Below are 24,832 nucleotides of genomic sequence, written 5' to 3' on the forward strand. Positions count from 1 at the left end.
ACACACAGACACACTCGCAGCGCCTCGGAGGCGCTCGGTCACGTGAACAGGGACATGTCGGAAGTCGCCATTATCTCCCGAAGAGAAGGAGGAGGAGGGACCCCCCCCCCCCCACGAAGCAGGAAGTGAGCCACGGAATCGCCGTCTCCTCCCCCGGTGAACGGTGAGTCTCTCGAAATCCAGAAAGCAAACGACGGACAAAGCATCTCCGAGGATGTCGAGCTGCTAGCATGTGCTCTCCTCTTCTCTTGCAGCGCGGCTAGCGTTTGACGGGAGCTGCGGCAGGTTTTCATTCCACGTAGGCTTTCTTGATGACGCGGCCATCATTGTCCCGGTTGTACGGATGATGAAAGCGACCCCCCCTCGTTGTTTTCTATCCCGTTTGATTTTGGATTTTTCTCATTTCTCCTCCTCTTCCTGGTGTGAAAACGCAGCAAAATGAACTCTGACGGTGGCGATGGCAGACCTGGTAAGTCTACTAGACAAAGACTGAATGGGTTTTTTACAAGATTGTATGTATTTTCCACACTATAAGCCGCACCCTCCAAAAATAGTCTGATATTTTATTCATATATAAGGCGCACTGGACGATAGGGCGCATGGAATTAAAACTACAATAAGAACTACCCTATTTATTCATATATTTTAACAAGATTATATGTATTATGGATTTATTTATTGCTCTATAAGCCGCACCCCTCAAAACTAGTCGTTTGTCACATATGTTTCATGTACTGTATTCTGTGCACTGGACTATAAAAAACTACTTCAAAAATTACCATATTCATTTATTTTTACAAGACAATGCGTACTATGCGCGTATTATCGACACTATAAGGCACACTGGACTATAAGGCGCATGGAATTAAAACTACAATAAGAACTACCCTATTTATTCATATATTTTTACAAGATTATATGTATTATGTATTTATTTATTGCTCTATAAGCCGCACCCCTAAAAGTAAGCGTTTGCCATATATGTTTCATGTACTGTATTAGGCGCACTGGACTATAAGGCGCATGTAATTGAAACTACAATAAGAACTACATATATTTTTTTACAAGATTATATGTATTATGTATTCATTTATTGCTCTATAAGCCGCACCCCTCAAAACTAGTCGTTTGTCATATATGTTTCATGTACTGTATTCTGTAATATATCATATATTTTTTCTTATATAAGGCGCACTGGATTATAAGCCGCACCCTCCAAAAATAGTTTGATATTTTATATATAAGGCGCACTGGACGATAGGGCGCACGGAATTAAAACTACAATAAGGACTACCGTATTTATTCATATATTTTTACAAGATTATATGTATTATGGATTTATTTATTGCTCTATAAGCCGCACCCCTCAAAACTAGTCGTTTGTCACATATGTTTCATGTACTGTATTCTGTGCACTGGACTATAAAAAACTACTTCAAAAATGACCATATTCATGTATTTTTACAAGACAATGTGTACTATGCGCGTATTATCGACACTATAAGGCACACTGGACTATAAGGCGCATGGAATTAAAACTACAATAAGAACTACCGTATTTATTCATATATTTTTACAAGATTATATGTATTATGTATTTATTTATTGCTCTATAAGCCGCACCCCTAAAAGTAAGCGTTTGCCATATATGTTTCATGTACTGTATTAGGCGCACTGGACTATAAGGCGCATGTAATTGAAACTACAATAAGAACTACGTATATTTTTTTACAAGATTATATGTATTATGTATTGATTTATTGCTCTATAAGCCGCACCCCTCAAAACTAGTCGCTTGTCATATATGTCTCATGTACTGTATTCTGTGCACTGGATTATAAAGCGCATGGACTTAAAACTACTTCAAGAATTACCATATTCATGTATTTTTACAAGACAATGGCCCAATCCCATTTCTCTCACTCGGCCCTGAGAACCCTCCAGTGAGGTCCCTCGATAGAGGAGTGCCCTCCGCGAGTTGAGTGCAAAGTGGAGACGGTTTGGACAAGACTTGCAAGGTTCCACCCCTGTCCAGGAGATGGCGGTAATATTAATTGGCTGTAGACCTCAGTGACGTATTGGTCTACGTCACATGTAAACAACTTGAGTCTCAGCCTGTGGTGTGTCAGTTGGAGAGTTCGTGCAACGTTAAAAATGCCCGCTACAGCTGTGTTATTACCGATTGCCTGAAAGCTCATCATCTTTTCCGTGTCTCCAATCAACGGGGGAGAAATGTGCTATACTGAAGACAGCTTCGGCGCTATGTAGTGCTGATTCACCTTTACAAGGTACGTACACTCAGTAAAAAAATGACCCGTTCGGTCAAATACAGTAAGAGTTAACATACAATGCACGTTCACATAATACCCTATGTTTGTGTAGACATAAATGGCAATCTACTTATTAGTATCTTAATGCCATTTTATGACACATAGTAGGGGTCTTGAATGTGTGACATGACGAAAAGTAAACAAACACAAGAACAGTCCACCTGACCCTTAAGCTGACATAATATCGTCACCAAACTTCCCTGTACGACCCAAAAACCTTAGTTCATAAGGAATTTAATTCAAAAGAGTTGTCATTGGATATAAAAAAGGTGCTTGATTGCTGTTGTTTGGTCATGATTGTTTTCTGTTGTTGGTGTCAAGGGATTTGTTCAGACCAAAAAAGACAATCGACTTTGGCTTGGACAGATCTATTGACACTAACAAAGATATCATATAATGAAATTGTGAATATGCTTGATTGCAAATAGGATTTTCGAGAAGGGTTGTTCAAACCCTCACATTGTGTTTGCTGTTAATAACATCATATTGGAATATAATATTGTGAATGTGCTTGATTGCTGTTGTGATTGTCATGATTGTTTTTTTTTGTTATTAGTGTTCAAACCAAAAAAATTTCAACATTTTTTCATGATGCTTACATCACAGTTAAAGCGGTCTTTTTCTTTTCTATGCCCACATTTATGTCTAAAATGTTTGTTTTCTATTGTGTTCCAGAGTGGCTGTCCCATAAGCATGGACAGGTTGGACAGGAATGTTCCCATCCTGTGCTTATGGTTGGATGTGGAGTCAGAACTCATTCAGGACTTAAGGTTGAGCAAGAAGGTTATGTGGGCCCTGCAGGAGCTGCTAAAGAGGGAACAGGGCCATGGCTGGAGGTCCTGATCTACGTGTACTGGCTGGCCCACGCTCTGTCCTACCGTGTGGTGTCACGGGTCTTCAGGGTTCCCAGGTCCACCGTACAAAGAATTGTCCACAGTTAATATGGAATAAATTGCCCAAAAGCCATATTTTAGGCTCTTTAAGTCAGACCCACATTTGCATTATGTGCTTTTCTGCATTACTATTCAATAAACATCTTCATTTTGAGTAACACCTTGGTGGTTTATTTCATAATGATGTGAGATACTGCGTGTGAACTATGTGACTGTTGGACAGAAAACAACTACAAATCACTCCAGCTTAAATAATACTTTACTTTCAGAAAAACAAACTCACATTGGGCCAAAATACATAATAGTAAATAAATAATGTGTCACAAATTTTAACAAAAATATACCAATACTTCCATGAAGCTGGAAAACACAAACTGGAACTTCATTGAGTTCTTAATAAAAAAAAATATTTTCCTTTTATAAAACAAAGGGAAACATTGCAGAGATGTCACTGTTCTGGAAATTTGTCCACGAGCTTCCCAAAAAGGACGGGAACCGCTCAGTTTTGGCCACAGTTTCTTCGAGACTTTTCCTCACTCCGGCAGACTCCACTTTCAAAAAGTCAAGGAGTGTATCGTGCTTCCTTTTTTTTTCTGGGTGATTTGGGGTTTGGCGCCGGATTAGAAGGTGCCAACGACGTGCCCGGTGGTGTGGATGGCGTGGTAGCTGTGATGGTGACCAGCTCTTCCACGGGACGTTCTACAATGGCCTTTAGGTTGGGTGGAAAAAACAAGAATTACTTAATGCTGATGTATTGTACAAAAACAACTGTGTATACGATGGTCAACTAGTTGATGTGAGACATGAAATTGACATGTTATTCTTATGGCTGTATGAGCCTTCTATTGGCCAGCATCACATATGCTTTAGAATTGTCTCCACATTTGGACAACATTTTGAGAAGGTAATTCGTTCACTTAATATGTGTTTACAGAGAAGACAGTGAACTATGTGATAGTAGTTTGTTTCAACTGTATTTCCACGTGAAATTCGGAGACATTACTCGTAATGCATGATGAAAACTAATGCATTCTGATCTCACATGAAAGAATCATATTGTAAATAAAACACGACACCCGAAATTGTGTGCAGTAAACAAGCGCTTATGTCCAGAACGGTATTCTGACTATGCTCCTTTAGCGACTGGCCATGTACATGAAAAGCACGACTCGTTTAAGATAAAAACAGGGATGGGCTGAACCGTGATTTTCTGCACAGTTATCCTACTTTACAGTTTGTAGCGTGAAGGTTTTTTTTTTGCCAGCTCCCTTGGTAGATTAGTGCACTTCGTAAAGTAGCGATTTTGCAATGTTCGTGTTTTAACGCGAAAATACGATTTTCTATTGCATTTACGTCTAACTAAGATATCTCAATACATTTCGTTGCAAATAGATGCGCGGTTGTGGAAAACTACTTACATTTGTGCGGTTCCTTTCCGGGCATGTTTGTTGATATTGAGAATTCGCAAAGCCTTCTGGGTAGTCACTTCGCTGCCAAGTGAGGTCGAGAGCCCCCTCGGTCTTGAAGTGGTTACGACATGGTTTGAGGGCACTTCTGCCTCGGTCTTGAGAGTATCGGGACACACCCCATTTTCACGTGAACGCGCAAACCGAGTGACTAGGGCACATAGCGAGTGAAAGTGCGAAGAATGGGACTCAGCCAATGTGTACTATGCGCGTATTATCAACACTATAAGGCACACTGGACTATAAGGCGCATGGAATTAAAACTACAATAAGAACTACCGTATTTATTCATATATTTTTACAAGATTATATGTATTATGTATTCATTTATTGCTCTATAAGGCGCACCCCTCAAAACTAGTCGTTTGTCACATATGTTTCATGTACTGTATTCTGTGCACTGGACTATAAAAAACTACTTCAAAAATGACCATATTCATGTATTTTTACAAGACAATGTGTACTATGCGCGTATTATCGACACTATAAGGCACACTGGACTATAAGGCGCATGGAATTAAAACTACAATAAGAACTACCGTATTTATTCATATATTTTTACAAGATTATATGTATTATGTATTTATTTATTGCTCTATAAGCCGCACCCCTAAAAGTAAGCGTTTGCCATATATGTTTCATGTACTGTATTAGGCGCACTGGACTATAAGGCGCATGTAATTGAAACTACAATAAGAACTACATATATTTTTTTACAAGATTATATGTATTATGTATTCATTTATTGCTCTATAAGCCGCACCCCTCAAAACTAGTCGCTTGTCATATATGTCTCATGTACTGTATTCTGTGCACTGGATTATAAGGCGCATGGACTTAAAACGACTTCAAGAATTACCATATTCATGTATTTTTACAAGACAATGTGTACTATGTGCGTATTATCGACACTATAAGGCACACTGGACTATAAGGCGCATGGAATTAAAACTACAATAAGAACTACCGTATTTATTCATATATTTTTACAAGATTATATGTATTATGTATTCATTTATTGCTCTATAAGCCGCACCCCTCAAAACTAGTCGTTTGTCACATATGTTTCATGTACTGTATTCTGTGCACTGGACTATAAGGCGCATGGACTTAAAACTACTTCAAGAATTACCATATTCATGTATTTTTACAAGACAATGTGTACTATGCGCGTATTATCGACACTATAAGGCACACTGGATAATAAGGCGCACCCTTCAAAACTAGTCTTTTGTTTCGTGGACTGTACTAGGCGCACTGGACTATAAGGTGCATGTAATTGAAACTACAATAAGGACTACCGTATTTATTCATATATTTTTACAAGATTACATGTATTATGGATTTATTTATTGCTCTATAAGCCGCACCCCTCAAAACTAGTCGTTTGTCATATATGTTTCATGTACTGTATTCTGTGCACTGGACTATAAGGCGCATGGAATTAAAACTACTACAAGAACTACTGTATTTTTCACATAGTTTTACAAGACAAGGTGTAATATGCGCGTATTATCGACACTATAAGGCGCACTGGATTATAAGGCGCAGCCTTCAAAACTAGTCTTTTGCCATATTTTTTTCATGGACTGTATTAGGCGCACTGGATTATAAGACGCATCCTTCAAAACTAGTCTTTGTCATATATGTTTCTTGTACTGTATTAGGCGCACTGGACTATAAGGCGCATGGAATTAAAACTACTACAAGAACTACCGTATTCATGTATTTTTACAAGACAATGTGTACTCTGTGCATATTATCGTCACTCTAAGGCGCACTGGATTATAAGGCGCATCCTTCAAAACTAGTCTTTGTCATATATGTTTCTTGTACTGTATTAGGTGCACTGGACTATAAGGCGCATGGAATTAAAACTACAATAAGAACTACCATATTCTTGTATTTTTACCAGACAATGTGTACTAGGTGCGTATTATCGACACTATAAGGTGTACTGGTTTATAAGGCGCACCCTTCAAAACTAGTCATATGTCATATATGTTTCCTGGACTGTATTAGCCGCACTGGACTATAAGGCGCATGGAATGAAAACTACGACAAGAATCACCGTATTTATTCATGTATTTTTACAAAGTTATGTGTATCATGTGCTTATTTATTGCACTATAAGGCGCACCCCTCAAAACTAGTCTTTTGTCATATATTTTTCGTGTACTGTATTAGGCGCACTGGACTATAAGGCGCATGGAATTAAAACTACGACAAGAACTACCGTATCCATATATTTTTACGAAATTATATGTATTATTTACTTATTTATTGCTCTATAAGCCGCACCCCTCAAAACTAGTCATTTGTCATATATTTTTCGCATACTGTTTTAGGCGCACTAGACTATAAGGCGCATGGAATTAAAACTACAATAAGAACTACCGTATTCGTGTATTTTTACGAGACACTTTGTACTCATTTTCCGTACTATAAGGCGCACTGGATTATAAAGCGCACCCCTCAAAACAGTGTTTTGGGATATATTTTCATGCGCTGCATTAGGCGCACTGGACTATAAGACGCATCGGATCGAAACTACAATAAGAAAAATCATACTTATTTTTGCTAGAAAAGAGAAAGCAAACGTGAGAGAGAAAAAATGGGTGAATAAGAGTGAGAAAAGAGAGAAAAGAGGGTGAGCTTGAAAAACAGGAATGAAGAAAAGGAAGGAAGAAAGAAAATAAGAAAGAAGCTAAATAGAGAGGAAGAGAGAGAAAAGGGTAAACAAGAGGAAGAAAAAAGAGTAAGGAAGAGTGAAAGAAAGAGTAAGAAGGGAAAAGGAAAGAGTGAAAGAAGGAGAGAAAGGGAAAGAAGAGACAGAAAGAGAGAGAGAATGAGAGGATAAGAGAAAGAGAGAAGAAAAGAGAGAAAGAAAGCAAGAGATCAAGAGAAAAATGAAGACAAAACGAGAGAAATGTAAGGTTAAATTGACTCAGTCCACCACTAAAGAAAACATTTGACTTGAAAATCTTTAGGAACTTTCACTTTAGGGTCCACTCACTTTTGTTACAAAGGGGTTTACTTATGGAGGATCTATTGTGCAGTTCCGCCCAGCTCGCTCCCCCTCCAGGGAGGCGGGGCCCCCAAGAAGAAACTTTCGGCCCCTCGCATCAGCCTGTCCCTGGACCAGAGCGAGGACGACCTTGGAGAGACGCCCGACGACCTTGATATCGACGTGGACGACCTTGACACGCCCGAGGACGGAGACTACCTGGACTACACGGATCAGGAGATGGAGGCCGACGGTACAAGATTCTTTATTCTTTCCTTTTCCTTCCTCTGTCCATCTCCCTTTCTTTGCATTTACTCTTTTTCTTCCTTACCTTCCTTTTCTTTCTCTCTCTCTTCTTCTCTTTCTTCTTTCTTCTATGCTTTGTCTTTTCTTCTTTTTCCTGGATTTCCTTTCATTTTATTTCCCTTCTGTTTTCTGTCTTCGTGCCTTTTTTTTCTTTCTCTTTGAGTCATTTTGTTTCCTTTCTTTTCTTTCTTCTTTCCTTACTTTTTTTCTCTATCTTTCCTTCCTTTTCTTTTGTGTTTCCAACTTTTTCCCCCTTTTATTTTCTTGTCTTCCTCTTTCAGGCTCTCTGTCTCTTTCTTTCCCTCCTTTTCATCTTTCTTTATTTCATTTTCTTTGTTCTTTCTACCTCTTTCCCTTTTCCTCTCTTTCATTATTTTTCTCGTTGCCTTCCTTTTAATGTTTCTTTCCTTCATTTTCTCTGTCTTTCTTTCCCCTTTTCTCCTTTCTTTCACTCCTTTTTAATTGCCTTCTATTCTAATACCTTTCTCTCTCCCTTTCCTTCCTTTACAACTTCCTTTCTTCCACTCTGTCTCTCTCTTTCTGTTTTGCCAGTTTCTTCTTTCTTTCTTTGTTTCTTTCTTTTTTTCTCATTTTCTGTTTCCTTTTCTTTTTCTTTCTTTTCTCTCTTTCTCTTTTTCTCTGTCTCCTTTTTTTCTCAGTTTCTTATTTTTTTGTTTGTTTCTTTTTTTCCCTCATTTTCTGTTTCTTTTTCTCTTTCTTTCTTTTTCTCTGTATTGTTTTCTCTGTATTGCCCCTTTCTTTCCCTCATTTTCTTTTTCTCTTTCTTTCTCTTTCTTTTTCTTATCCCCTCTCTCTTTTCCTCTGTCTCTTTCTCTTCACCCTACGTTCTAACTTTAATTCTGCCTTTTTTTTCATTTTTTTGTTGGACCTTTCCTTTTTTGTTCATTCGTACTGCCTTTCTTTTGTTCTACCTTACCTTCTTTCTTGCGTTCTGCCTTTTTTTCAACCTTTCTTTCCCTTTCTTTCCTTTACACCTTACTTTCCTTCCTATTATTTTTGCCCTTTTTTGCCTCAGTTTCTTCTTTCTTTGTTTCTTTCTTTTTATCCTTTTCTGTTTCTTTTTCACTTTCTATTTATTATTCTCTTTCTTTCTCTTTTTCTCTCTCTCTTTCTCTCTGTTTTGCCCTTTTTTTGCCTCAGTTTCTTCTTTCTTTGTTTCTTTCTTTTTATCCTTTTCTGTTTCTTATTCACTCTCTTTCTATTTATTTTTCTCTTTCTTTCTCTTTTTCTCTCTCTCTTTCTCTTCACCCTTCGTTCCAATTTTAATTCTGCCTTTTTTCATTCTTCTTCTTCGGCCTTTCCTTTCTTTTGTTCTACCTTCTTTCTTTCGTTCTTCCTTTCTCTCTTTTTTTCGTTGTTCCTTTCTTTCTGGCTAATTTACCGGGTTTGGTTTTTGCCCAGACCCAAAATGGGAGAGCAGGAGCGGGCCGGACGAGGGTCAGGACGTGAAACTGTGGCGCACGGTGGTCATCGGCGAGCAGGAACATCGCATTCACATGAAGGCCATCCAGCCTTACATGCGGGTCATCTCCCACGGGGGTGCGTCTTCTGTATTGACAAAATGGATAGCTAGCATGCTAGCTAGCTAGCTAGATAAACAAACAAAAAAAACTTTTTAGGTTACTACGGCAACGGTGGCAACGCCATCATCGTTTTTGCCGCCTGTTTCCTGCCCGACAGCGACAAAGACGACTACCACCACATCATGGAGAATCTTTTCCTGTGAGTGTCACGTTAGCGCATGCTAACAAGGTAGCAAGGGCGCCTTAGGTTAGCATAACCTGTTTGAATCTCGTCGTTAGCATGTAGTCGTTCGCATTGGCTCGTTTATACGCAGTGGCTAGCATGCAGTCGTTAGCTTATGGTTGCTAGCATCGATGACTTAACATCATCCTGTTAGCATTTGGACGTTAGCATCTAGTTGTTAGCATCGAATCGTTTGCACGCAGTATCTAGCATTCAGTCGTTAGCGTATGGTTGCTAGCATCGACGACTTAACATCATCCTGTTAGCGTTTAGTCGTTAGCATCTAGTCGTTAGCATCTATTCGTTAGCATCGAATCGTTTGCACGCAGTATCTAGCATTTAGTCGTTAGCGTATGGTTGCCCGCATCGACGACTTAACATCATCCTTTTAGCATTTAGACATTAGCATCTAGTCGTTAGCATCTACTCGTTTGCAAGCAGTGGCTAGCATGCAGTTGTTAAAGTATAGTTGTTAGCATCTACTCGTTAACATCATCCTTTTAGTATTTAGACGTTAGCATCTAGTTGTTAGCATCTAGACGTTTGCACGCATTGGCTAGCATGCAGTTTTTAAAGTAAAGTTGTCATCATCTTCTCGTTAACATCATCCTTTTAGCATTTAGACGTTGACTAGATGCTAACGACTATATGTTGTTTGCACGCAGTAGCTAGCATGCAGTTGTTAAAGGATAGTTGTTAGCATCTACCCGTTAACATCATCCTTTTAGCATTTAGACGTTAGCATCTAGTCGTTAGCATCTAGACGTTTGCACGCATTGGCTAGCATGCAGTTTTTAAAGTATAGTTGTCAGCATCTTCTCGTTAACATCATCCTTTTAGCATTTAGACGTTAACATCTAGTCGTTAGCATTTAGCCGTTTGCACGCAGTAGCTAGCATGCAGTTGTTAAAGGATAGTTGCTAGCATCTACTCGTTAACATCATCCTTTTAGCATTTAGACGTTGGCATCTAGTCGTTAGCATCTAGACATTTGCACGCATTGGCTAGCATGCAGTCGTTGGCGTATAGTTGTTAGCGTATAGTTTTTAGCATCTACTCGTTAACATCATTCTGTTAGCTTTTAGACATTAGTATCTCGTCGTTAGCATCTAGTCGTTTTGTATCTACTTGTTTGCATGCAATGGCTAGCATATAGTCTTGAAAATGTAGTCGTTAGCATCTACCTGTAATAATATACTCATTAGCATTGTGCTGTTAGCATTTTGTCATCAACATATAGTGGTTAGCATCTAGTACTTGGCATTTATCCTCCTTTTAATATTTTGTCAGCATGTTGTTGTTAGCATGTTTTTTGTATGAATTGGCTAGCATGCAGTTGTAAACTTAGTCATTAACATTTACTCTTTAGCATCATCCGGTTAGCATTAAGTCTTTAGCATGTATTATTTAGTATGTATTCGTTAACATCTAGTCGTTAGCATCTACTTGTTAGCATTTACTCATTGCATCCTCCTTTTAACATTTTGTTAGCATGTTGTCGTTAGCATTTTGTTTTTATTCAGTGGCTAGCATGCAGTCGTTAACATATACTCATTAGTATCTACTCCTTAGCATGTAGTGTTTAGCATCTAGTAGTTAGAATGTAATCATTAGCATGTCTTTTTTAGCATCTACCGTTAACATTTGCTCTTTAGCATCATCCGGTTAGCATTAAGTCTTTAGCATTTAGACTTTGGTATGTAATCGTTAAAACCTATCCGTTAGCAAGTCTACTCGTTAGCATGTAGTCGTTTGCATCTACTCGTTAGCATGTTGTTGTTACCATCTACTCATTAGCATGTAGTCGTTAGCATCATGCTGTTAGCATTGTGTCCTTAACATATAGTGGTTAGCATATAGTTCTTAGCATTTACTCGTTAGCATCCTCCTTTTAACATTTTGTCAGCATGCTGTCGTTAGCATGTTGTTTGTATGAAATGGCTAGCATGCAGTCGTAAGCACATAGTTATTAGCATATACTCGTTGGCATGTAGTGTTTAGCATCTAGTAGTTAGCATGTAATCATTAGCATGTCTTTTTCAGCATCTACTGTTAACATTTACTCTTTAGCATCATCCGGTTAGCATTAAGTCTTTAGCATATAACCTTTAGTATGTAGTTGTTGAAATCTGTTAGCAAGCCTTCGTTAGCAAGTCTACTCGTTAGCATGTTGTTGTTACCATCTACTCATTAGCATGTAGTCGCTAGCATCATGCTGTTAGCATTTTGTCGTCAACATATAGCGGTTAGCATTTAGTTCTTAGCATATACTCGTTAGCATCCTCCTTTTTACATTTTGTCAGCATGCTGTTGTTAGCATGTTGTTTGTATGCAGTGGCTAGCATGCGGTCGTAAGCATTTAGTCATTAGCATCTACCCGTTAGCATCTTGTGTTTAGCATTTAGTCGTTAGCATGTAATCATTAGCATGTCTTTTTCAGCATCTACCGTTAACATTTGCTCTTTAGCATCATCCGGTTAGCATTAAGTCTTTAGCATATATTATTTAGTATGTATTCGTTAACATCTATTCGTTAGCATGTTGTCGTTAGCATCTACTTGTTAGCATGTAGTCGTTTGCATCTACTCGTTAGCATCTACCTGTTAGCATGTTGTCGTTAGCGTCATCACGGTAGCATGGAGTTGCGAGCATCTACCTGTTAGCATGTTGTCGCTAGCGTCATCACGTTAGCATGTAGTTGCTTGCATCTACCTGTTAGCTTGTTGTCGTTAGCGTCATCACGTTAGCATGTAGTTGCTAGCATGCAGTCACAAGTGAATGGAATGAGACTTAGGGTCTTTGATGTTTCCTTACTTTGACCCTCGCTTGAAAATTTGGGCATCAATTCCATTCTATTTAATTGTGTTTTAGCCCTGAAAATATCTGCACGTCCACGTGTCTTAGGGCTGTCTTTGATGTTGTTGTTTTGAAAGTGTAGACAAGTGTAGCGTAGAAATCACGTTTTAAAATGTGTCTCTGATATTTATGGCATTTAGTTTTGCTCCCCCGGAAGGTGTTTTTGAGGCATTCGTTGATCGTCCTAACGTCTTTGATGTTTCAGGTACGTGATCAGCACCCTGGAGTTGATGGTGGCAGAAGACTACATGATCGTGTACCTGAACGGGGCCACGCCCCATCGAAGAATGCCGGGCTTGGGTTGGCTGAAGAAGTGCTACCAGATGATTGACAGGAGGTGATCATTTTTCAGCGCCTTTGAAGGTCAAAGGCGCCAGGGAACGCAATAGGAACATTGATGTTTGCTTTGACAGGCTCAGGAAGAACTTGAAGTCCTTTATCATCCTGCATCCGTCCTGGTTCATCAGGACCATCTTGGCCATCACTAAGCCGTTCATAAGGTAAGCGGGTGGTGTCTTTGATGATTTCGGGAAGGGGCTTATTCAGCATGGCTTTGAGTTGCAATTTATTTTCTGAAAAGTGCTGTACAAATGCATTTCAATGTCAAACTGTTATTGGTTTTGGTTTTGAAATTTTATTGGAGTTTCAAAGGTGTCTTTGAGGTTCGTCAATGTGAGGCTCTCAAACGTCCAGGTGTCTGGGTTGCATTTTGTTTTTCCTCTTTGAAATTTGAATATAATAAAAAATAAATCTGGAAATTTTATGGGTCAAAGCAGAACGTTTTAAAACGGTGAGTCACTTTGTTGGGACAACCTTTACACGGTGTCTTTGATCTTAGAATGGAGTTGTTTAACTTCGATGGTGAGGACTAAAATGTAGATATGACTAGTTAATTTTTCGAATGATTATTCTTCAATGAAGTGAATTTGATATTTTTTGGAGGTATTGAGGCTCAAAACTCTACGGATGTGTCTTTGAGATTTTCTCATTGTGCCATTTTTGTGTCTCATTTAGCGCAAAAAGAGTCGTTCCTGTTGTTCATCTGAGTTTTTGCTTTTAAAACGTGTCTTGGAAAGTTTTTTTATGATTTGTTAAACTGTGTCTTTGATGTCACGTTCGACACTTGTGAGGACCGCTCTCCGTTCCAGCCTCAAAGAAGTCAATCTGATGTTGTTAATTTGTTGGAAGTATTCAGGCATTGACGTGTCTTTGAGGAAGTCACACTCTTTAGTCTTTGTGTTTTTTGTTTGTAAGAAATCACGATATATTGGTAGCTTTGATTTTTTTTTGTGTGTGGGTAACTCGAGTGTGTTTCTGATGAATTGGAATTATCAAAGACACTGCAGTGTTTTTTTTTTAATTGCTCTATGCCTTTTGAATGTTTTTAAAGTTTCAATGAGTTTAAACGTTTTCTCTTTGAGGCATTGAGCTTCAAAGGTGTCTTTGAAGGTCTGCTGTTGGCGTCCGTGATGCCAGCGTCGGGTTCATCTGAGTCCGTGTTCTCGAAACGCCGAGTGTTTTGTCTGAGTGGCCGAACGGGGAGGTGTCTTTGATGTTGATATATTGTTGGAAGTATTGAGGCACTGACGTGTCTTTGAGGAAATCACACTCTTTAGTCTTTGTGTTTTTTGTTTGTAAGAAATCACGATATATTGGTCGCTTTGATTTTTTTTGTGTGGGTAACTCGAGTGTGTTTCTGAGGAATTGGAATTATCAAAGACACTGCAGTGTTTTTTTGTTGTTGCTCTATGCCTTTTGAGTGTTTTAAAAGTTTCAATGAGTTTAAACGTTTTCTCTTTAAAGCATTGAGCTTCAAAAAGGTGTCTTTGAAGGTCTGTCGCTTTTGTGATGCCAGCGTCGAGTTCATCCGAGTCCGTGTTTTCGAAACGCTCGAAACACTCGAGTGTTTTCGTCCGAGTGGCCGAACGGGGAGGTGTCTTTGATGATGTCTTTGACGCTTGCGTTCCAGCGCCAAGTTCAGCAGCAAGATCAAGTACGTGAGCAGCTTGGACGAGTTGCGGGAACTCATCCCCATGGAGAGCGTCCACATCCCAGAATGCATCATTAGGTGAGGCTCCGAGCGCCTTTGAGGAAAACCGCCAAAGGGCTTCATGCTCCTTTTCGCTTCTTAGACTGGACCAAGAGCTCAAAGATGCCGCTGAGAATTCCAAGTAAGTAAAACGCAAATTAAAAAGAAATTCTGTGTTACTATACTTTGTTTTAATTTCTCTTTGATCTCTTTGAAGTATTCTTATTTAATATACATGGATTCAATAGTACATTAGATAGACATAGATGTCTATTCTTCTTCTTTTACCTCTTTTGGTTCTTTCTTTCTTAGCTTCTCTATTATCTTTCTTTCTTTCAATTTCTCTTTCTTTTCTCTCCCTAGATCTTTGTTTTCTTTCCCTCTTCCTCATGTATTTCCTTGTTTCTTCTTTTTGTCTATTATTTTATTCTTTTCTTTCTCTTTTTTCCCCTTTCTCACTTATCCTTCTATCTTTAGTCTCCTTCCTTTCCATGGCTTGTATTTTTTTCTCGTGTTTTTCTCTGTATTTCTGTTTTTTTCTTTCCTTCTTTTTCATTCATTATTTGCCGTTTTTACCCATTTATTTCCTCCTCACCTTCTTCATCTCCTCATTTCCCTCCTCCTTTCTTTCCTTCCTCCTTTCTATGCTCATTTCCTTTTGTCCTCCCTTTTCCCCCTTTCCTTCCTCCATTCCTCCTTTCTTTTTTCCTTCCTTCTGTTCCTTTTTATTCCTTTCTTTCTTCCTTTCTTCTTTCCTCCTTTCATTCCTTACTCCATTCTTTCCCCATTCTTCTTTTCTTTTGTCCTTGTCTTCTCTTTTTACCCTACTTTCATTTTCTTTTTTCCTTGCTTCTGTCCCTTTTTATTCTTTTCTTTCTTCCTTCCTTTCTTTCCTTCCTTCCTCCTTTCATTCCTTCCACCATTCTTTTTCCCATTCGTCTTTTCTTTTGTCCTCTCTTTTGTCTGTGTCTTCTCTTTTTACCTCACTTTCATCCTATTTTGTCCTTCCCCCTTTCTTTCCTGCATTCATCCTTTCTTTTTTCCTTGCTTCTGTCCCTTTTATTCCTTCCTTTCATCTTTGCTCCTTTTATTCCTTACTCCATTCTTTTCCCATTCTTCTTTTCTTTTGTCCTCTCTTTTGTCCTTGTCTTCTCTTTTTACCTCACTTTCATTCTCTTTTGTCCCTTTTTCCCCTTTTCTTTCCTCCATTCCTCCTTTATTTTTTCCTTGCTTCTGTCTATTTTGATTCCTTTTCTTCTTTTCTCCTTTCATTCCTTCCTCCATTCTTTCCCCATTCCTTGCTTCTTTTGTCCTTTCTTTTGTCCTCTCTTGTTTTTCTTTTATTCTTTCTTCCTCCTTATTCTTCCTTCTTTCTGTCTTTCTTTCATTTCGTCCTGCTTTTATTCCTCCTTTCCTCCTTTCTTTTCTACTTTCTTTCTACCTTTCATTCCTTTCTCCATTCTTTTTCCCATTCTTCTTTTCTTTTGTCCTCTCTTTTGTCCTTGTCTTCCCTTTTTACCTCACTTTCATTCTCTTTTGTCCTTTTTTCCCCTTTTCTTTCCTCCATTCCTCCTTTATTTTTTCCTTGCTTCTGTCTATTTTGATTCCTTTTCTTCTTTTCTCCTTTCATTCCTTCCTCCATTCTTTCCCCATTCCTTGCTTCTTTTGTCCTTTCTTTTGTCCTCTCTTGTTTTTCTTTTATTCTTTCTTCCTCCTTATTCTTCCTTCTTTCTGTCTTCCTTTCATTTCGTCCTGCTTTTATTTCTCCTTTCTTTTCTACTTTCTTTCTACCTTTCATTCCTTCCTCCATTCTTTTTCCCATTCTTCTTTTCTTTTGTCCTCTCTTTTGTCCTTGTCTTCCCTTTTTACCTCACTTTCATTCTCTTTTGTCCTTTTTTCCCCTTTTCTTTCCTCCATTCCTCCTTTATTTTTTCCTTGCTTCTGTCTATTTTGATTCCTTTCTTCTTTTCTTTCCTTCTTTTCTCCTTTCATTCCTTCCTCCATTCTTTCCCCATTCCTTGTTTCTTTTGTCCTTTCTTCCTCCTTTTTCTTCCTTCTTTCTGTCTTTCTTTCATTTCTTCCTGCTTTCATTCCTCCTTTCTTTTCTACTTTCTTTCTTCTTTTTCTTCCTTTTTTTCCCTCTCTTTCCTTCCTTTCTAACTTTCAGATGAATAAATCCTTGAAAAATTAATGGTCAATCATGTATTCATCGGGAGGATTTGATATTTGATAAATACTAGGGCGGTCGGGGCAGCATTTCCGGTGGTGCGTCTTGGGCAAGTACAGCCCGGAGGCGCCCATCCCTCTCCGGGCCAACCTATGTTTCGAAACGCGCCCCCTAGTTCCATTTAGCGCCTCCAATAAAGAGAGAGGCGGCGGATGAAAATCCCCGTAAATCACCATTGCCTCCCTGCCGGAAGAAAGAAGCACGCCATTATCTTTTGTGTCTTTCCTTGCAGAGTGAATAGTTTTCTGCTGGGGACCGAGCCGACACGGTGAGAGTGTGAGAGTGGAAGTCTGTGTGAGTGAGATTTCTGTTTTGTGTGAGAGACAAACGGTACGAAAATGAGAGAGTCTGTGTCTGTGTGTATGTGAGTGAGGATGTGTGAGTAAAAATGTATGTTAAGGATTTTGTGTGAGAGACAAAAGGTGCGAAAATAAGCGAATGAGAGAATATGTGTGAGTGAGGATGTGTGAGTAAAAATGTATGTTAAGGATTTTGTGTGAGAGACAAACTACAAAAATGAGAGAGTATGTGAGTGAAAATGTGTGAATAAAAATGTATGTTAAGGATTTTGTGTGAGAGACAAAAGGTGCGAAAATAAGCGAATGAGAGAATATGTGTGAGTGAGGATGTGTGAGTAAAAATGTATGTTAAGTATTTTGTGTGAGAGACAAACTGTACAAAAATGAGAGAGTATGTGAGTGAAAATGTGTGTTAAGTATTTATGTGAGAGACAAATGTGCAAAAATGAGTTTCTGTGAGTGAGAATGTTAAGTATTATGCGTGAGAGACAAAATGTACAAAAATGAGAGAGTGTGTGTGTGTATGTGAGTGAGAATGTGTGAGTAAAAATGTATGTTAAGGATTTTGTGTGAGAGACAAAAGGTGCAAAAATAAGCGAATGAGAGAATCTGTGTGAGTGAGAATGTGTGAGTAAAAATGTATGTAAAGTATTTTGTATGAGAGACAAACTGTACAAAAAATGAGTCTGTGTGTGAGTGAGTGAGAATGTGTGTTAAGTATTATGTGGGAGACAAAATGAAATGAGTGAGAGTTTCTGTGAGTGAGAATGTTAAGTATTTTGTGTGAGAGACAAAATGTACAAAATGAGTCTGTGTGAGTGAGAATGCGTTGTAAGTATTCATGTGAGAGACAAAATGTGCAAAAATGAGTGAGTCACTGTGAGTGAGAACGTTTGTTGTTATTTTGTGTGAGAGACAAAACGTGCAAAAATGAGTGAGAGTTCCTTTGTGTGAGAATGTTTAAGTATTTTATGTGAGAGACAAACTGTACAAAATGAGAGAGTCTGTGTGTGTGTGTGTGTGTGTGTGTGTGTGTGTGTGTGTGTGTGTGTGTGTGTGTGTGTGTGTGTGTGTGTGTGTGTGTGTGTGTGTGTGTGTGTGTGTGTGTGTGTGTGTGTGTGTGTGTGTGTGTGTGTGTGTGTGTGTGTGTGTGTGTGTGTGTGTGTATGAGGATGTCTTAAGTCTTTATGTGAGAGACAAAATGTGCAAAAATGAGTGAGAGAGTCACTGTGAGTGAGAACGTTTGTTGTTATTTTGTGTGAGAGACAAAATGTCCAAAAATGAGTCTGTGAGTGAGAATGTGTGTTAAGTATTTATGTGAGAGTTCCTGTGAGTGAGAATGCTTGTTATTATTTTGTGTGAGAGACAAAATGTCCAAAAATGAGTCTGTGTGAGTGAGAATGTGTGTTAAGTATTTATGTGAGAGTTTCTGTGAGTGAGAATGCTTGTTATTATTTTGTGTGAGAGACAAAATGTACAACAATGAGAGTGTCTGTGCGAGTGAGAATGTGTTAAGTATTATGTGTGAAAGACAAAATGTTAAACAAGAGGGTGAGCCAGACTAGCGCAAGTCTTTGTTTGGGCGAGAATTTGTGTGAGAGCAAGAAGAAATGAGTAAAACTGCTAATGGGTGTGAGAGTTGATGAGAAAAGCAGGGATTTTGTGAAAAATCAAAGTCTATGAGAATATATCCGGAGTGCATATTGAGTGTGTGTAGTGTGAGAGAGGAAGAGTAAAGAGAATGTGTGAGAATATTTCAATGAGTTTGTGTAAAAGCACTGTGCGAAACACTCAGGAGTGCACAGTCGAGTGACCATGTACTGTATATATGAGAGCAAAAAAGTAAAAATGTTAGGGTGGTTGAGTAAATCATTGTGAAAATTAAGGCACGTGAGATAGCTTATTGGGAGTGCACGTTTGTGTGAGAATGTGAATGAGAGAGCGAGATAATACGTAAATGAGAGCTTAAGAGTCAGGAGTGCACATTTGAGTGACAATATACATGCGAGAGCATTAAAGCAAAAATACAAGTTTATGTGAGAGTGTGAGGGTTGGTGAGTAATTCTGTGTGAGAATTTGTGAGGTTTGGGAGAGAGCATATCGGGAGTGCATGTTTGTCTGAGAATGTTTGTGTGAGTGAGAGGATGAGTAAAACGAGAACGTGAGAGAATATATCAATAAGACTTTTTATGACACATTTGAGTGATGATGTACACGCGAGAGCAAGAACCTACAAGGCAAAGGTGTGTTTGAGAGAGTTGAGAGTGGCTGGAAAATGCATTTGGTGTGAGACAGTAATGTGAGAGATCGTTGTGTCTGAGCGCTTGTGATCAAACACATGAGAGTAAGAGGAAAAGTCAAAATGTTTGTGACTGTGTTAGGGCGAGAATATAGAGAGAATATGTCATAATGAGTGAGTGAGAACGTGTGAGAGGAATGATGAGGTTCAATATGTGAGAGGGACGGAATATAAGAGATTGTCAAAATCTGGGTATGAGAGAGTACACTTGAAATTGTATGCAAGTGAAAGCCGAAAGTGTGATTTTGTGTGAGACTGTACGGTACACGAGTCAAAAATGAGCAATTGCATGAGAGGAAAAAACAATCTAAACCAAATTTTGTGCGAGAGCTGCGCGCCTGTGAAATCGTGCGAGTGCACATCGTTTCACGCGAGATTCTTTTTGTCTTCCTCCGCAGAGCAAACGAGGCAGGAGGGAGCGCCCCCTAATCTCACACATCCTTTCTCCTGAGAGTGCGTGGCTCCTCTCACACACTGCAGGTGCTCAAGCGCCGGTTAGCGTCATCACGTGCCCGCCACAGGAAGTGAAGTCATCATCACGTAGCAGTCTTTCAAAGTAAAAGTGTCACGACTTTTACCCCAAAAAGTCACTCGCATATTCAAATATTTTGTATTTGTGTACCACAAAAAACTACGTAGAATACTTGATTGTAAACGTACATAAAATATTAGGAATGTCGTTTTATTTCTAAAGTAGGTCTCATGTATCGGTGTCTTTTATTTTGAAAGTAAACTTTAAAAAAGTACATTGTTCGAATATACCTCATCCAAAATATATATATACATATACTGTATTTTGAAAAAGTATCAAATATCACAGTAGAATTTTTTTTTAATTTAAAACACATTCCAGTTTTTTTACATTATAAAAATACTACGTATAAGTACGTATAAAAAATACTACGTACGTTTTCTAATATGTATTTATTATTTCTTTCTTGCATAATAGTAACATTAACAAAGTTTTCTTCTATTTAAGAGTACCCACAAATATTTTCTTCTTTCTAAATATTTATTATACAGTATATGGAAATAAAAATGAAGTTTTTTATAATTATTCTTATTTACTGCAGTATATTAAAGCCATTCCTCCAGCATTGAAAAATATTGATCCGTACTGCATATTCCATTCGTTTGATAACTAGAGTTAAAGCAATAACTTGTGAGTTAAAGCAAAGTTAAAACTTTAGTGTTCATTGACATTTATGCTGGTGTAACCCTCTAAGTAAATCCTCTGTGAAAGAGTTAACTCATTGGAACGGAGTTAAAGCTTTAATTCCGAGTTATTGCTTTAACCCATTCAGTTTGAACTATATACAATCTTGGTTTCCTTTTCAAAATGATTTGAAATGGGTCCCTCACAGATTGATAATCACTGTCGTTCATCATATACTTAACGTCCGAGTTAAAGCATTAACTCGTGTGTTAAATCCGTTCAAACTCTTGAGCTAAGGGTCAAAAGCAGTGCTCAGTTGACTTAAAGCTCATTTAACTCTTTTGCTGAGCAGGTTAAACACTTTTAAATTAGTCACATTTGAACCGAGTTAAAGCTTTAACTCAGTTATTGCTTTAACACGTTCATTTTTAACAGTTTACAATCTTGGTTTCCTTTTCAAAATGATTTGAAATGGGTCCCTCACTGATTGATAATCACTGTCGTTCATCATATGCTTATTATCGTCCGAGTTAAAGCATTAACTCGTGTGTTAAATCCGTTCAAACTCTTGAGCTAAGGGTCAAAAGCAGTGCTCAGTTGACTTAAAGCTCATTTAACTCTTTTGCTGAGCAGGTTAAACACTTTTAAATTAGTCACATTTGAACCGAGTTAAAGCTTTAACTCGGTTCAAATCGCTTTAACACATTCATTTTTAACAGTTTACAATCTTGGTTTCATTTTAAGAATGACAAAAAATGGTTCTCTCACCGATGAAGAATCACTGTTGTTCCTCATATAATGATTACTCTTAAAGTTAAAGCATTAACTCAAAATGATCAATGGTTCCTCTACCAATTAAGAATCACTGTTGTTCCTCCCATGATGAGTACTGTCGGAGTTAAAGCATTAACTCGTGTGTTAAATCTGTTTAAACTCTTGAGCTTGGAGCAACGCTCAGTTGATTTAACCTAAAGCTGATTTAACTCATGAGTCGAGCAGGTTCAAAACTTTTCAAGCAGTTACATTTGAACGGAGTTAAAGTTTTAACTCAGTTTTTACTTTAATACATTAATTTTTAACTGTTTGAAATCTTGATTTCATTTTCAAAATGATAAGTGGTTCTCTTACCAATTAAGAATCACTGTTGTTTCTCCCATGATGATTACTGTCTGAGTTAAAGCATTAACTCGTGTGTTAAATCTGTTTAAACTCTTGAGCTTGGAGCAATGCTCAGTTGATTTAACCTAAAGCTGATTTAACTCATGAGTCGAGAATGTTCAAAACTTTTCAAGCAGTTACATTTGAACAGAGTTAAAGCTTTAACTCAGTTTTTACTTTAATACATTAATTTTTAACCGTTTGAAATCTTGGTTTCATTTTCAAAATGATAAGTGGTTCTCTTACCAATTAAGAATCCCTGTTGTTCCTACCATAATGATTACTGTCTGAGTTAAAGCATTAACTCGTGTGTTAAATCTGTTTAAACTCTTGAGCTTGGAGCAATGCTCAGTTGATTTAACCTAAAGCTGATTTAACTCATGAGTCGAGAATGTTCAAAACTTTTCAAGCAGTTACATTTGAACAGAGTTAAAGCTTTAACTCAGTTTTTACTTTAATATATTAATTTTTAACCGTTTTAAATCTTGGTTTCATTTTCAAAATGATAAGTGGTTCTCTTACCAATTAAGAATCACTGTTGTTTCTCCCATAATCAGAACTGTCATAGTTAAAGCATTAACTCATGTGTTAAATCTGTTTAAACTCTTGAGCTAGGAGCAATGCTCACCTGATTTAACCTAAAGCTGATTTAACTCATGAGTCGAGCAGGTTCAAAACTTTTCAAGCAGTTACATTTGAACGGAGTTAAATCTTTAACTCAGTTTTTACTTCAATACATTAATTTTTAACTGTTTACAATCTTGGTTTCATTTTCTAAATGATAAATGGTATTCTTACCAATTAAGAATCGCTGTTGTTCCTACCATAATGATTACTGTCTGAGTTAAAGCATTAACTCGTGTGTTAAATCTGTTTAAACTCTTGCGCGAGGAGCAGTGCTCAGTTGATTTAACCTAAAGCTGATTTAACTCATGAGTCGAGAAGGTTCAAAACTTTTCAAGCAGTTACATTTGAACAGAGTTAAAGCTTTAACTCAGTTTTTACTTTAATACATTAATTTTTAACTGTTTACAATCTTGGTTTCATTTTCAAAATAATAAGTGGTTCTCTTACCAATTAAGAATCACTGTTGTTCTTCCCATAATTAGTACTCTCAGAGTTAAAGCATTAACTCATGTGTTAAATCTGTTTAAACTCTTGAGCTAGGAGCAATGCTCAGTTGATTAACTTAAAGCTGAATTAACTCCTCAGTCGAGCGGGTTCAAAACTTTCAAATCCGTTACATTTGAACCGAGTTAGAACTTTAACTCGGAGTTATCGCTTTAATGCATTAACTTTTCACAAGTATTTATTCTTTCAAATCTGAAGTGGTTCCCTTATTCATTTAGGAAAAACAATTCTGAACTATTAGCATAACAACACCATAAAGAATAGCTCAGGTGTATTCCGTCAAGTGAGTCGGGGTCATAGAGGACCCCAGCGATCGAGTTGCGATTAATTAATCAACGAATCGTCTTTTTGACGAGGAAGCACAATGTCTTTTAGCGTTCGAGTGCGTGTCTGTGCCTTTTTTGTCGCCTTCCCGGTTACACAAACACGTTTTGTGGTTGAATAAACGGCTGTCTGATCGATTGCTTCTGTCTGATTCATTGTGGTGCATATATTGGAGAGTTAACTCAGTCAGTGCCTTAGACGGGTTTTCACGTCATTTCCTTTTATTTTGAAGGCCACTGTGAAAAGTGATGGGTCCCAACAGAGATCTACGGGTCCCCAAATTTAGTGTTATCGGGGTTGAAATTGTAAATCGGCGACAAATATATAATTTAAATCTATATATTCATTCAGTTTAATCGGCAAACTTTATTGGTAATACAAATCAGTTATCACTTCGGATTTTTCAGTTCATATATTCTTCGTGGTTTGCTGTCCCGCCACAGTTGTAATGCCTTCTCAAGGTCCGATCCATTATCCTCCTCCTCATAGCGTCACCAGGAATATAATTGAGTCCTTTTCTTGCTAGGAGTTTTCTTTTGTTTATTTTCTTTCGTCGAATCGTTCGCTCCAACACGCGTGTTTTCCTTGCCTCCGCAGTCTTCTGAAGAATTTCTCCGCCGTTTTTTTCGTGCCGGAATTATTGCCGTTGTTATCACTTTCGGCATTATGTTTCGACTTATTACTGACACTGAAGAAATGACCAATTGTGTGTTGATTTTCATCTTAAATCGAAGACAACCACCACAACAATGACGTCATGAGATCGGCGTGTAGACGAAAACTCCAACCGCGAGACCAAAACAACAATGGCGGATCTGCCTGACGAAGAGTTTGGAGTGCGGTAAATCTTTGTTTAAAAAAAAAAAAAAAAGGTAATCGGGTAATAATGACAATTTTGTGTCAAAAAGTTGCGTCCCGGGGACGCACGTTGATTGGACACTATGCGTCCCCAGCAAAAATCATGCGTTTAGGACGCGGGCAAACTAGAACACTGCACTCTTATTCTCTATCTCAAAAGTTGATGAAAGAATATATTGAAAAAGTCGTACACGAGAAAATCGGATTCAAATCACATTATCTCGAGACGGAAAATGATACCGACGCTTCACCGATACGAGTAACTCTCGTCATCGTACTCCAAATCGTCGCTGTCGTCGCCCCCTAGTGGTCCGTAGCGGAACTTCCTGTACACCGTCCCGTCCTGGCTCATGTACACGACGTCCTCGTCCTCGTCTCCGTGCTTCGGTTTGCCCAAGTCCGACGTGGCCGTGTCTTTGTTATAAATCGAAGAGGAACCGGATCTGGACCCGGGACCAGAACCGAGCTTCCGGTACCCGAGTTGGGTCCCGTCCGAAGTCGGCCGTTTGGAGCGAGAACGCAAGATGAGGACGACTGCGGCGACCAAAGCGGCCACTAGGAGGACGCATGCGACGACGAAGACCACCGTGTTCCCCCTGACTTCCTCCTCCTCGTGATCGTCTTTGTTCCTGAACGCCAGGTCGGTACTGAGGACGCACTCACCTGAATTTAAAAAAATGGAGATTTTCTTGAGAATGACATGTAGTGTTCTAGGGCAGCTTGTGC

General features: G+C 38.4%; 2 protein-coding genes and 2 long non-coding RNA genes across 4 annotated transcripts in view; 2 read left to right on the forward strand and 2 right to left on the reverse strand.

The window, feature by feature from the left end:
• Positions 1 to 130: 130 nt before the first annotated feature.
• On the forward strand, positions 131 to 23,386 carry prune2 (prune homolog 2 with BCH domain). Its single transcript, XM_088320132.1, has 11 exons — positions 131 to 298; positions 435 to 469; positions 7,749 to 7,949; positions 9,425 to 9,562; positions 9,643 to 9,745; positions 12,831 to 12,962; positions 13,039 to 13,125; positions 14,595 to 14,693; positions 14,758 to 14,796; positions 17,114 to 17,149; positions 19,878 to 23,386. The coding sequence occupies exons 2-11, from the start codon at positions 439 to 441 to the stop codon at positions 19,906 to 19,908; spliced, it is 897 nt and encodes a 298-aa protein (XP_088176258.1). The 5' UTR covers positions 131 to 298; positions 435 to 438; the 3' UTR covers positions 19,909 to 23,386.
• LOC148350155 (uncharacterized) lies at positions 1,908 to 3,381 on the forward strand. Its single transcript, XR_015847116.1, has 2 exons — positions 1,908 to 2,288; positions 3,006 to 3,381. It is a non-coding gene; the product is annotated as an uncharacterized LOC148350155 (long non-coding RNA).
• Positions 3,465 to 4,878, reverse strand: LOC148350156 (uncharacterized). Its single transcript, XR_015847115.1, has 2 exons — positions 4,642 to 4,878; positions 3,465 to 3,932 (listed from the first exon to the last, which is right to left on the reverse strand). It is a non-coding gene; the product is annotated as an uncharacterized LOC148350156 (long non-coding RNA).
• A 721-nt stretch (positions 23,387 to 24,107) lies between the features above and the next one.
• The window catches only part of LOC148350157 (proprotein convertase subtilisin/kexin type 5-like), a 35,345-nt gene continuing 34,620 nt past the window's right edge, over positions 24,108 to 24,832 (reverse strand). Inside the window, exon 8 of the mRNA XM_088319993.1 lies at positions 24,108 to 24,769. Coding sequence (XP_088176119.1) covers positions 24,354 to 24,769 — 416 coding nt within the window. The 3' untranslated portion in view covers positions 24,108 to 24,353. The remainder of the gene's footprint in view (positions 24,770 to 24,832) is intronic.

Source organism: Urocampus carinirostris, chromosome 16, assembly GCF_059441175.1.
Source record: "Urocampus carinirostris isolate Australia breed hairy pipefish chromosome 16, RoL_Ucar_1.0, whole genome shotgun sequence".
NCBI classification, from domain to species: Eukaryota; Metazoa; Chordata; class Actinopteri; order Syngnathiformes; family Syngnathidae; genus Urocampus; species Urocampus carinirostris.

Excerpts from the sequence above, each read along its gene's own strand:
- prune2 (XM_088320132.1), top strand. The coding sequence starts at position 439 with ATGAACTCTGACGGTGGCGATGGCAGACCTG. Across the intron at positions 12,963-13,038 it reads TACCAGATGATTGACAGGAG|GCTCAGGAAGAACTTGAAGT; the intron begins GTGATCATTTTT and ends TTGCTTTGACAG. Across the intron at positions 14,797-17,113 it reads GATGCCGCTGAGAATTCCAA|AGTGAATAGTTTTCTGCTGG; the intron begins GTAAGTAAAACG and ends CTTTCCTTGCAG.